We start from the raw sequence: 13,374 nt of genomic DNA, 5'->3' as shown, positions 1-13,374 counted from the left end.
TTAATCCATGACGGCGTAGTGTGTTACTAATGTTTTTTTTTGAGACTGTGGTCCCAGCTCTCTTCAGGTCATTGACCAGGTCCTGCCGTGTAGTTCTGGCCTGATCCCTCACCTTCCTCATGACCATTGATGCCCCATGAGGTGAGATCTTGCATGGAGCCCCAGACCGAGGGTGATTGACCGTCAACTTGAACTTCTTCCATTTTCTAATAATTGCGCCAACAGTTGTTGCCTTCTCACCAAGCTGCTTGCCTATTGTCCTGTAGCCCATCCCAGCCTTGTGCAGGTCTACAATTTTATCCCTGATGTCCTTACACAGCTCTCTGGTCTTGGCCATTGTGGAGAGGTTGGAGTCTGTTTGATTGAGTGTGTGGACAGGTGTCTTTTATACAGGTAACGAGTTCAAACAGGTGCAGTTAATACAGGTAATGAGTGGAGAACAGGAGGGCTTCTTAAAGAAAAACTAACAGGTCTGTGAGAGCCGTAATTCTTACTGGTTGGTAGGTGATCAAATACTTATGTCATGCAATAAAATGCAAATGAATTACTTAAAAATCATACAATGTGATTTTCTGGATTTTTGTTTTAGATTCCGTCTCTCACAGTTGAAGTGTACCTATGATAAAAATTACAGACCTCTACATGCTTTGTAAGTAGGAAAACCTGCAAAATCGGCAGTGTATCAAATACTTGTTCTCCCCACTGTAACCAATTTAATCTCTTACATGGTGCTGATGGTTTTTGTTTGTTTATATATTTCATGATTCAAAAGTCAACACTGCTTGACAAAAAATGTAATTAAGGGCTTTGTCTGAGTCTATCCCCTTACAGCAAGACGTCTTCCACCTGCTTATTCAATGTGACAGGGCTAATCAATGAGAGGGCATAAATATTGTAACGCTCTCAGCAGAGTAAACTTTCAATCACCAACTACAGAGATATTTGCACCATTCATTTAGTGAAGACTCACAAGCCAAAGCACCTTGCCTCACTCCCCCCCTCTCTATTTCTGATCAATACCACATACACTGAGACACCAACAAAAGGTTTGATAAATGATATGCACTTAAGTGTTGGTGTAAACTAAGAGTAAAATGGTGTTAAGCGTAAATCTATTTGTTTCCTCTGTAGCTGTGACCTCTTAGTTTCAGTCACTTCACAATCATTTAAAGTGTTTCCCCCTAACAACACAATTTATCCACTAACATTCCCCACAAGGCTCCACTACCCATTAACCAATTGTACCTCAAAGAACGCAGCCCAAAATAGAACAGGTGGAAGTGTATCATTGGACGTTCCTTGGTCAATGGATGCCAGGTATGCCGGTAGGGTTCCAATAAACGACCCTCCCAGGCCTGATAATGGATTGGGAGGGACACAGTTGATAGCTGGGATTATGTGCGCTGGGTGGTAAGGACATGAGCCTGGTATTGAGGCAGTGCAGGGATCAATAGCTTATTACTCAGCCAGGCCCAATGGGGATTAGCGTCTGATTGCCAGGCAGATACATATAGTGCCACAGCCCTGGCCCGGCCGGCTGAGACAAGTTCAGAATCACTGAGACACTCTCTTTTCCTTTGGTTCTGGTCTGTCTGGGGAGCCAGCCATTAGAACATAACACTCCCCTTGTTTAAACATAGTGGTGATTCTGACTCACTGAAGATGTAGATCACATCACAGGCTGTAATGGGAATGGGTGTGGCACTGTGCTATTGATCCCATTTAGATTACTGTGGCTTTGCTGATCATTGTTTTTGTGTTGATCACAATGTTGAAGTTAACATATACGGTTATTGCTAGTGATGTTAAACGTTCATATGCTTAGATTTACAGTGACATTGTGTCATTGATTATCATATGGGTCATCCTGATATCTATCATGGAGATTATGTTTTGATGGAGGTTCTGTAATGATTTTTTATTTAAACAAATAGGGGTTAGATCATCTTTAATATTGCAGATAGATTGTGGGTTCTACCAATGTAATTGTCTGCATAATTTCCAATCCCCCATATAGTTCTTTATTATTTTCCACTAACCCTACCACCCCTCCCCTAATTTAAGTAAAATAATGGACAACAATAATTAGGCTTCTACTTCCAGCTTATACGTACTATATACATTTTACGGACACAGTATATTTTACATTAGTTATCTTTTTTTATTTGTTTTTAGTCCCATCCTTCAGCTACCCTCTACCCCTCCCATCTATCTCTAAAAACCATCCTGTTTTGATTTCTAATTGCCATATATTTTTCAACTGTGCTGTAATGTTTCACAAAAGTTCTGAACCTTTCTATTCTCATAGTTTCTACAGTTTGTAAATTAAAGATGAACATTTTTACTAAGAGTATTATAATATTATTGATCGATTGACTATGGATTTTCAAGTCACCCAGCAGTGCTATTTGCAGAGTTAGCTCCAGGTAAATGTTGCAATTCTTCAGCCATTCCTGAACCTGCGACCAAAAACAAGCTACATATGGGCAGTACCAAAACAAGTGATCTAGTAATGATTCTGTCTCTTCGCAGCAAAATCCCCCATACACATAACATCCTATTGGTTGCACAAATGTTGTATAATCATTTACATTGAAAAACTCAAAGTTTTGAATCCGGCGTTGTTTTGTGTATCAGTTCATAAACCCTGTGCCATGGAATCAGTACATAAAACATCTCTTTCCAACAATTTTTAAAACTGTATGGCGCAGCAGTAAATTTGTTGGTCCTTAAATTAAACTGGTATACTTTTTTATTTATCACAATTTTCTTTAACCAATTTTGGTCTTTAATGTAGGACCGACAGACAAGTTCATTAGCTTCTCCCACTTCCACTTGCCTCCTACATTTTTGCGGTAATGCTGCAATTAGTTAGTTGTAATTTTGGATAGAGCAGACATTTCCATATATTTTTGTTAGCTGCATGTGTGACATAACTCCAGCAGTCCTTTTTATCAGATCATTTATAAAGATTATACAGTAAAAAAATATATAATCAATTAGTATATTTGAGTTTAACCATAATATTTGTTGTAATATTTGTTCTGTCTTTTCTGGTGGATTAAACAGAAATTTGAGGTTCTGTTACATGTAGCATCACTCTGTCACCTCTGTATTTTCTTTCCCTGGCTGCTGTTTTAGTTTGGCAGAACAGAGATGATTGACAACACGCTGAATCCAAACTTTGTGCGGAAGTTTTTCCTGGACTTCTTCTTTGAAGAGAAGCAGAATCTCCGCTTTGATGTGTAAGTGACCAACCTCTCGGTCTCCATGCCAACTGGGAAATACCTACTGCTAGACAGTTGGAGCCGGTTGCACCAGTTGGGCGTAAACAAGTTGGTCTTAAATGCTAGGTTGGGCGTAGCTATGTCCGACTTTGGGATCAGAATTTACACCTGTTGCACCAACCAAAAGTAAGACTAGTCGTAGCTAAGTCCGACATAAGCAACGCGCGTTCATGAGATGTGATGCTTCATAATGATGGTTGCTAGGCAGCGCCCATTACTAGGTTGTTACCATCCTTGTGGCAGTTCTAAACTTTACGAGGTATGTCCCATCACTTCGCAAAGCCCACCACTATGCATGCACGTTTTCTTAACCACAGCTGGATGGATCAATCAATAATTACTGTGGGAATTAATATCACTGAATGGCGAAAATATTATAATGAAGTAGGCTAATGCCATTGAAGGCATTTATCATTGTTGCTTTCTGAAACTACCAATGTCATCCAACAGTTTTGTTTTTGTTTCATTGAATCTCCATCTGTATATTTGGTTATTTGGTATCTGGCTGGGCAAATAAGTGGAGGTTGCAGCTCATCTATTCGTTTGCTAATATCTGATCAGACACATTTAGCATGCCATAATGTAACATAAATCAAGTGTATTATTTTGCCATTGACTCGAAAAGCAGTAGTTGAGAACTATGAACACGAGACTCACATCCTTTTGAAAATATAGATTGCTATTATTTTCTGTGCATATCATGAAAGAAGTCCCAATTTAACACCCTACGCCTGTTCCCTATTAGGCGTAGAATCTACGCCCAGGAGTAGCTCATAGAAGGGCTTACTCCCAGGTGGTGCAACATGTATACTTTTTAGGTCCAGCTTAGAGTACATTTTACATCACACGTAGAGTTATGACCCACTTACGACCATTTTGCAAAACAATACGAATATAGAAACATGAAGCTGATGTGAAAACATTCCATTCAATAGGGTGAATTAGTGTCACAATATTGATGCATAGAGATAAGCATCACGTACGTGAATCATAAGGTAATACATTGCATTCAATGGGGGGAAGATTGGTGTCACAATATTGATGCCTAGAGATAAGGGTCAGATACATGATGCCTAAGTGAATACATTGCATTCAATAAGATGGACGCATAGGTATGCATCAAGTCGTTGACACATAAGTCAATTGCATTCATGTCTGTCGGTTTTCTCTCACTCTCTCTATTCCCCTTTCCCTCTCTCCTCTCTCTCTTTCTGTCTCCCTCCCTCCCTCCTCTCTACCTCTCTTTTCCTCCCTCTGTCTCTCTCTCTCTCTCTACCTCCTCTTTATCCTCTCCTTCTCTTCTCCCTCTCTCTTCTTTCACCCCCTCCACCCTCTCCCCCCTCTCTCTCACTCCTTCTCTCTCTCCCTAAGAGAGAGAGAGAGAGAGAGAGAGACGCAAAGCGAGGGAGAGAGAAGGAGGGAGGGAGCGATAGAGAGAGAGGGATTAGAGAATAGCGAGAGAGCACGAGAGAGAGAGAGAGAGAGAGAGAGAGAGAGAGAGAGAGAGAGAGAGAGAGAGAGAGAGAGAGAGAGAGAGAGAGAGAGAAACCAACAGACATTAATGCAATTGACTTATGTGTCAACTACTTGATCCATATCTTTGCATCAATCTCATTGAATGCAATGTATTCACTTTCGCGTCATGTCTCTGATGCTTATCTCTTGGAATCAATAATGTGACACTAATCTTCCCCCCGTTGAATGCAATGTATTAACTTAAGCATCATGTCTGTGAAGCTTATCTCTAGGCATCAATATTGGGACACTAATCTTTCCCCCATTGAATGCAATGCATTCACATAGGCATCATGTATCTAGAAGTGTATATTTTTGCAAAAACGTACCAGATTGATGCTTTTCAATTATATACTGTAATGTTGTATTTGATAATGTTCAATTCTATCTGCTAATTTCATATCTGATGTAACCCCTTTAAAAATATATATATAATGATACTTACATTTACATTACATTTTAGTCATTTAGCAGACGCTCTTATCCAGAGCGACTTACAGTTAGTGAGTGCATACATTATTTTAGGGAATCGAACCCACAACCCTGGCGTTGCAAACGCCATGCTCTACCAACTGAGCTACATCCCTGCCGGCCATTCCCTCCCCTACCCTGGACGACGCTGGGCCAATTGTGCGCCGCCCCATGGGTCTCCCTCTAGGCTAGAAGCTAAAATAAACCTTTAATTTATACATAGGACCAATTTATGATGATCTGTTTCAAGCATTTTCTTTGCTTCCTTGTTATTCTTTCAGATCACAGTGTAGCCATGTCCCTCAGTCCCTTGTCATTCATCCCCTTATAAGAGTGAGGGAGCCACCATAACGGGCTGGCCAAACATAGATCCAGCTCAAGCCTTTTCATTTATTACATTGATTACATGCTGTCATTACATCCACTTGGATTTTCTGGTAAGCCACCCCACCTCTTATTCCAGATCTAGATAAAGATCACGTAGGTGCCGTTCTAGGTTGAACGTAGTCAACGATATACAGTAGGCTTTGTTGTTTTATTTTATTTTATTGAACAGCGTCTAAACTGTGTGGCTGTGTGAGACCTAAATCTTGCATCTCGCTCATCTCAATATCTGCGTTGCTGCTCGTGGCAGAATTATACAACTGCATAATTATATGATTGAACCTCAAAATATTTTCTTTCAATAACTAATTGTGGCTCCTTGTTAGACGTTGGTATCGACTAAAGTGAGTTCAGAGACACTACTAACATACATTTGCACTGTCTAAGCAGATGAAGAAAATATCTGAACTGATATGACTGAACGGGGCAACGCGTGGAGGCTGAAACTGGGTTAACCCTGTAAAGAAAACCGCGGATGAACAAAAATACATAATTACGGGGCTTATTGAATGATTAAACGGGATGGAAGACTTCTGTCACCGTTCAAATCTTAATTTAGAAAATTTCCCGGAAAGCTGTGGAACAAATGGAATGGAAGAATTCCTGGAAAAGTTAATACCACAACTATTTGGACAGGAGAACTTCACATGGGCTCTCATAAACCAACGAGCACATCGAACAAGTGGCCTAAGAGGGGAACTGAGCAGCAAACCAAGGGGCATCATCGCAGAGTTCCTTAACTATAGGGACAAAGATTAAGTTCTACGACTGGCCATCCAAGCCAAAAAGTCAGGAGTCCGACCTTTGATGTATGAGGGCCATCGGATCTACATCAACGCCAACATGAGCAGAGACCTCTACATGAAACGTACCTACAGATTGTACACCAGATAATGTGATATAAACTAAGATTTTTGGTATCTATTACTGGGCGTTACAGGTTTAGCTATACAAAACATCGCCATTCAACTAACATGGAATTGGCAATACTATCTTTGTTCTCGTTTCGGCCAAACATGTATCTTCTAAAATGTTTGTGTCCAGTTGCAGGTGGTTCGTTTGAATTTAGAAAATGCTCTGTTATTAAAATAAATAAAAATGTTGCTCCATGAAGTAATCCAACAATGTGTATGCCGACATCTTGTCTATTTCAAATCTTCTCTCATTGATCAAGACAGGTCCCACTGGGCAAAAACTGGTTGAATCAACATTTTTCCCATGTCATTTCAACATAGAAATTCAATGTGATGAAGTTGAATCAACGTAGAAAACTGAAAAAAGTCATCAACATAAGGGAATTTCGTATTTTTCTCAATCAACTTTTTACCTAAATCCACATTTTTTGTTGAATTCACGTTGGTTGACAACTCAACCAAATGTAAATCAAAACTAGATGTTGAACTGACGTCTGTGCCCAGTGGGGTGAGTGTAATCATGACATGTGGACCCAGCTGTCTCAATCAATGAGAGAAGATTTGAAATAGACAAGATGGCGGCGTACTCATTGTTGGATTACTTCATGGAGCAAAACATTTATTTATTTGAATAAAGCGAACCACCTGCAACTGGACACAGACATTTTAAAATATACATGTTTGGCCGAATTGAGAACAAAGATAGTATCGCCAATACCAGGTTAGTTTAAAAAATCTATTGCAACGTTTTGTGTAGGCAAACCTGTAACGTCCAGTAATGGATACCAAAAATCTTTGGTTATATCATATTATTTGGTGTACAATCTGTAGGTACATGAAACACAGAGAATTTGACCCCATAAAGAAAAAGCTATGTGAAAAACGAATCCCGTTATCTCTGGTGTAACCTGCATAACTACGGGTTAAATGGAAGGAAAGAGACATCACTCTGAAATCAGCAAAATAAGCAGCCCAATTCCTGTATAACCTGGAAAAGGAGAACGGTGGAAATGGCAATGAAAAAACTCTATAGACTACAGGACAGCTTCTAAACAGACGCGGTGTTTAGGCAACTGAAATTAGGTGAACGATGGAATGTTGCACCCCACCACATCAAAGACACCGAAGAGAAAGGTACTGTATGTGTTGTTAATGCCTTCACTCACACGCCTATTGAAAAGACAATCACAGCACCACTCAGGCGATCTACCTAAATGAATAACACTTTAATTACTATTGGCTATGCAGCCTAAATGACAACCCATTAATTGGTAGGCTATAGATACAGTTCAAGTCGGAAGTTTATGTCACGATCGTCTGAAGAAGCGGACCAATACGCAGCGTTGCGAGTGAACATGATGACTTTTATTTAATAAAGCAACCACGAAAAACAACAAATGACGATAGTGAAGTCCTCTGTAACACTGACAGAAACATGGAACAAAAACCCACAATGCCCACAGGAAAACATTCAGATTAAATATGGCTCCCAATCAGAGATAACGAGCCGACAGCTGACACTCGTTACCTCCGATTGGGAGTCACACGACACCACAATTAACACACCCAAAACACAACCAACCGAATACACCCTTACAATGAAAATGAACAACCCTGGCTCAATAAACAAAGTCCATGGAGCCAGAGTGTCACAGTACCCCCCCCTAAAGGTGCGCACTCCGGGCGCACCAGCATACAGTCTAGGGGAGGGTCTGGGTGGGCGTCTGTCCATGGTGGCGGCTCTGGCCCAGGTCGTGGTCCCCACCCCACCTTAGTCACTATCCGCTTCCGTAGCCCCCTCCACCTGACCACCCCCCAATTAAACCCCACTGGATTAAGGGGCGGCACCGGACTAAGGGGCAGCACCGGACTAAGGGGCAGCACCGGACTAAGGGGCAGCACCGGACTGAATGGCGGATCCTGGCTGGCTGGCTCTGGCGGATCCTGGCTGGACGGCTCTGGCGGATCCTGGCTGGACGGCTCTGGCGGATCCTGGCTGGCGGAAGGCTCTGGCTGATCCTGTCTGGCGGAAGGCTCTGGCTGATCCTGTCTGGCGGAAGGCTCTGGCTGATCCTGTCTGGCGGAAGGCTCTGGCTGCTCCTGTCTGGCGGAAGGCTCTGGCTGATCCTGTCTGGCGGAAGGCTCTGGCTGCTCCTGTCTGGCGGAGAGCTCTAGCGGCTCCGGTCTGGCGGACGGCTCTGAAGGCTCATGGCAGACGGGCGGCTTTGCAGGCTCAGTACAGACGGGCAGTTCCTGCGGCGCTTGGCAGACGGACAGGTCAGACGGCGTTGGGCAGACGGGCAGTTCAGACGGCGTTGGGCAGACGGGCAGTTCAGACGGCGTTGGGCAGACGGGCAGTTCAGACGGCGTTGGGCAGACGGACAGTTCAGGCCCCGTTGGGCAGACGGCAGACTCTGGCCGTCTGAGGCGCATCGTAGGCCTGGTGCGTGGTGCCGGAACAGGAGGTACCGGGCTGAGGACACGCATCTCAGGGCTAGTGCGGGGAGAAGCAACAGGGCATGCTGGACCCTGGGGACGCACCGTAGGCCTGATGCGTGGTGCCGGAACTGGAGGTACCGGGCTGAGGACACGCATCTCAGGGCTAGTGCGGGAAGCAGCAACAGGGCATGCTTGGCCCTGGGGACGCACCGTAGGCCTGATGCGTGGTGCCGGAACTGGAGGTACCGGGCTGAGGACACGCATCTCAGGGCTAGTGCGGAGAGAAGCAACAGGGCATGCTGGACCCTGGGAACGCACATAAGGGCTAGTGCGGAGAGCCGGAACAGGGCATGCTGGACCCTGGGGACTCACATTAAGCCTAGTGCGGAGAGCAGCAACAGGACGCACAGGACTCGGGAGACACACAGGAGGCTTGGGGCGTGGTGTAGGCACTGGTGGGAAAGGGCTGGCGACGCGCACCGTATCCCTGGTGCGAGTGGCCGGAACAGGCCGGGCCGGGCTGGCGAAGCGCACCGTATCCCTGGTGCGAGTGGCCGGAACAGGCCGGGCTGGGCTGGCGAAGCGCACCGTATCCCTGGTGCGAGTGGCCGGAACAGGCCGGGCTGGGCTGGCGAAGCGCACCGTATCCCTGGTGCGAGTGGCCGGAACAGGCCGGGCCGGGCTGGCGAAGCGCACCGTATCCTTGGTGCGAGGGGTCGTAACAGGCCGGACCGTACTGGAGGCACACACCACTGGCTCTACCCCGGGAACTGGAACGGGCCAGACCGGACTGGATACACACCTCAGTCTCTCACGCCGTGCCTCTACATCTCCTTTCCCTACTTTGGCCAGTGACCCCCGTAACCTGGTTGCCTCTTGAATTCGCCCCTTCTCTGCCTCCGTTAGCCCCGTCGTCCAAGCCATGTGCCCCCCCCAAAAAACTTTTTGGGGTTGCCTCTCGTCCTTCCAACGATGATGGCCCTGCTGACGCCGTTGCTCCTCTCGCCGTCGCCTCTCCACCGTTTCGCTCCATGGACGGCGATCCATCCCATCCAGGATCTCCTCCCAAGTCCAGGACCCCTTTCCGTCCAAAATCTCCTCCCATGTCCAGGAAGCCTTTGGAGCTGGGTCCTGTTGCCGCTTCACAAGCTGCTTGGTCCTTTGATGGTGGGTTTTTCTGTCACGATCGTCTGAAGAAGCGGACCAATACGCAGCGTTGCGAGTGAACATGATGACTTTTATTTAATAAAGCAACCACGAAAAACAACAAATGACGATAGTGAAGTCCTCTGTAACACTGACAGAAACATGGAACAAAAACCCACAATGCCCACAGGAAAACATTCAGATTAAATATGGCTCCCAATCAGAGATAACGAGCCGACAGCTGACACTCGTTACCTCCGATTGGGAGTCACACGACACCACAATTAACACACCCAAAACACAACCAACCGAATACACCCTTACAATGAAAATGAACAACCCTGGCTCAATAAACAAAGTCCATGGAGCCAGAGTGTCACAGTTTACATACACTTAGGTTGGAGTCATTAAAACTCGTTTTTCAACCACTCCACAAATTTCTTGTTAACAAACTATAGTTTGGCAAGTCGGTTTGGACATCTACTTCGTGCATGACACAAGTAATTTTTCCAACAATTGTTTACAGACAGATTATTTACTTATAATTCACTGTATCACAATTCCAGTGGGTCAGAAGTTTACATACACTAAGTTGACTGTGCCTTTAAACAGCTTGGAAAATTCCAGAAAATGATGTCATGGCTTTAGAAGCTTCTGATAGGCTAATTGACATCATTTGAGTCAAATGGAGGTGTACCTGTGGATGTATTTCAAGGCCTACCTTCAAACTCAGTACCTCTTTGCTTGACGTCATGGGAAATTCTAAAGAAATCAGCCAAGACCTCTAAAATAAATTGTAGACCTCCACAAGTCTGGTTCATCCTTGGGAGCAATTTCCAAATGCCTGAAGGTACCATGTTCATCTGTACAAACAATAGTATGCAAGTATAAACACCATGGGACCACGCAGCCGTCATACTGCTCAGGAAGGAGACGTGTTCTGTCTCCTAGAGATGAGCGTACCTTGAAGCGAAAAGTGCAAATCAATCCCAGAACAGCAGCAAAGGACCTTGTGAAGATGCTGGAGGAAATGGGTACAAAACTATCTATTTCCACAGTAAAACGTATCCTATATCGACATAACCTGAAAGGCTGCTCAGCAAGGAAGAAGCCACTGCTCCAAAAATGCCATAAAAAAGCCAGACTAAGGTTTGCAACTGCACGGGGACAAGGCTCTTACTTTTTGGATAAATGTCCTCTGGTCTGATGAAACAAAAATAGAACTGTTTGGCTATAATGACCATCATTATGTTTGGAGGGAAAAGGGGGATGCTTGCAAGCCGAAGAACACCATCCCAACCGTGAAGCACAGGGGTGGCAGCATCATGCTGTGGGGGTGCTTTGCTGCAGGAGGGACTGGTGCACTTCACAAAATAGATGGCATCATGAAGAAGGAAAATGATGTGGATATATTGAAGCAACATCTCAATACATCAGTCAGGAAGTTAAAGCTTGGTTGCAAATGTGTCTTCCAAATGGACAATGACCCCAAGCATACTTCCAAAGTTGTGGCAAAATGGCTTAAGGACAACAAAGTAAAGGTATTGGAGTGGCCATCACAAAGCCCTGACCTCAATCCTATAGAACATTTGTGGGCAGAACTGAAAAAGCGTGTGCGAGCAAGGAGGTCAACAAACCTGACTCAGTTACACCAGCTCTGTCAGGAGGAATGGGCCAAAATTCACCCAATTTATTGTAGGAAGCTTGTGGAAGGCTACCCGAAACGTTTGACCCAAGTTAAACAATTTAAAGACAATGCTACCAAATACTAATTGAGTGTATGTAAACTTCTGACCCACTGGGAATGTGATGAAAGAAATAGAAGCTGAAATAAATAATTATCTCTACTATTATTCTGACATTTCACATTCTTAAAATAAAGTGGTGATCCTAACTGACCTTAGACAGGGAATTTTTACTAGGATTAAATGTCAGGAATTGTGAAAAACTGAGTTTAAATGTATTTGGCTGAGGTGTATGTAAACTTCCGACTTCAACTGTATGATCTATCCGTTTAGGTAACAAACTGACAAGTGAACAAGACAACATGCTGATTGCAATGCTCTAGAGCCAGGGTTTCTCAAACTCGGTCCTGTTGGACAATTATATTGAAATTAATTAGTTAACCCTCGAACAGCTATACCTCGAGGGACCCCCCTTCAAGCTAATGAGCAGTCATTCTGACTGCAACAGTGTAATTAACGCATTTCATGTATTCTATCGCAAAAATAATCATTTGGTTGTGTTCATGAAGATCTTAGGTAACATTAGAATACATTTTATTTTCTTCTTCAAATAACACAATAGCGTTTTCATTACTTTATGTTACTGTAGGCTACATGTAAAAACAAAAAGCCACTAAAATCACCGACATTCAAGTGTTCAATACATTTTATTAGTGGAGTGCCTTTGTTACAACTATGAAATAGAAGGATTACTTTATACTATTCCAGGTATTCCTTAAAGAGGAATTACCACACAAATTACCAAACCTACAGGTTAAGAATGGACAGAGAGATAGGCCTATGTGTTCATCTTATCATATTTCTCCATTGCCAAATCAGTGTGTCTTGTTTGCAACAAAACTGTCTGTGTTTAAACATCTTCTATTGTACAGGAAGTTAATAGCTTAATCAATTGATAGTGACAGAATTAGATTACTTCCCAAGCAAAGTCAGCTTCTGAATGTCAAGGAAACTAAACAATGATATCCCCATATGCATCGGAGTTGTTTCCTGGTCTTTCCCGGGAATTTAACAGCTTGATTCTAGCATAAAGCATCACGGACCAAAGCGCTATTACAGATCACTTCATATAAACAAATCCATTTTAATTTTCTTAAAAATCTTAAACTAACAAGGGGTAGGCCTGTCCGTTTTGCCATTTTCTCTAATAAAAGCTGGGCCTATGGCATACCCTCTCATAACCCCTTATTTCGAGTCTTGGTTTTAACTTAACAGCCCTTCACTGACACGGAGGTAGGCTATTTAAAGAGTGCATGATGGGTGGAGGAATTGACCAACAAATCTATGGATACAGCAGCCTATAGGCTAATTTCGTCTCTCAAACGGGTAGGCCTACCTGTTATTTCTTAAATAGGAAGAAATAGGCTCCAACACAAAGCCCTATTTTTGTTAGTAAAGTCTAATTAAAATGAAGACGGTTTTAATTAATTATGCCTACTTGAATATGCCTACTTTCAGCACCATGAGCTGTCC

The 13,374-nt window shown here is 43.5% G+C and overlaps 2 protein-coding genes across 3 annotated transcripts in view; both read left to right on the top strand.

Moving 5' to 3' along the window:
- LOC311150091 (intermediate filament protein ON3-like) overlaps positions 1 to 13,374 on the top strand; it is a 409,178-nt gene that overhangs the window by 317,676 nt on the left and 78,128 nt on the right. The window lies entirely within an intron of this gene.
- Positions 1 to 13,374, top strand: part of LOC311150094 (copine-9-like) — a gene marked incomplete at both ends in the record, with an annotated part of 117,663 nt that overhangs the window by 46,114 nt on the left and 58,175 nt on the right. For both annotated transcript variants that reach the window (XM_084187370.1, XM_084187369.1), the window contains one exon: positions 3,142 to 3,245. In XM_084187370.1, coding sequence (XP_084043496.1) covers positions 3,142 to 3,245 — 104 coding nt within the window. The remainder of the gene's footprint in view (positions 1 to 3,141; positions 3,246 to 13,374) is intronic.

This window comes from Coregonus lavaretus (genome assembly GCF_964263955.1).
Source record: "Coregonus lavaretus genome assembly, chromosome: 22".
Classification (NCBI taxonomy): Eukaryota; Metazoa; Chordata; class Actinopteri; order Salmoniformes; family Salmonidae; genus Coregonus; species Coregonus lavaretus.
This window is presented reverse-complemented; position numbering and strand designations above follow the sequence as displayed.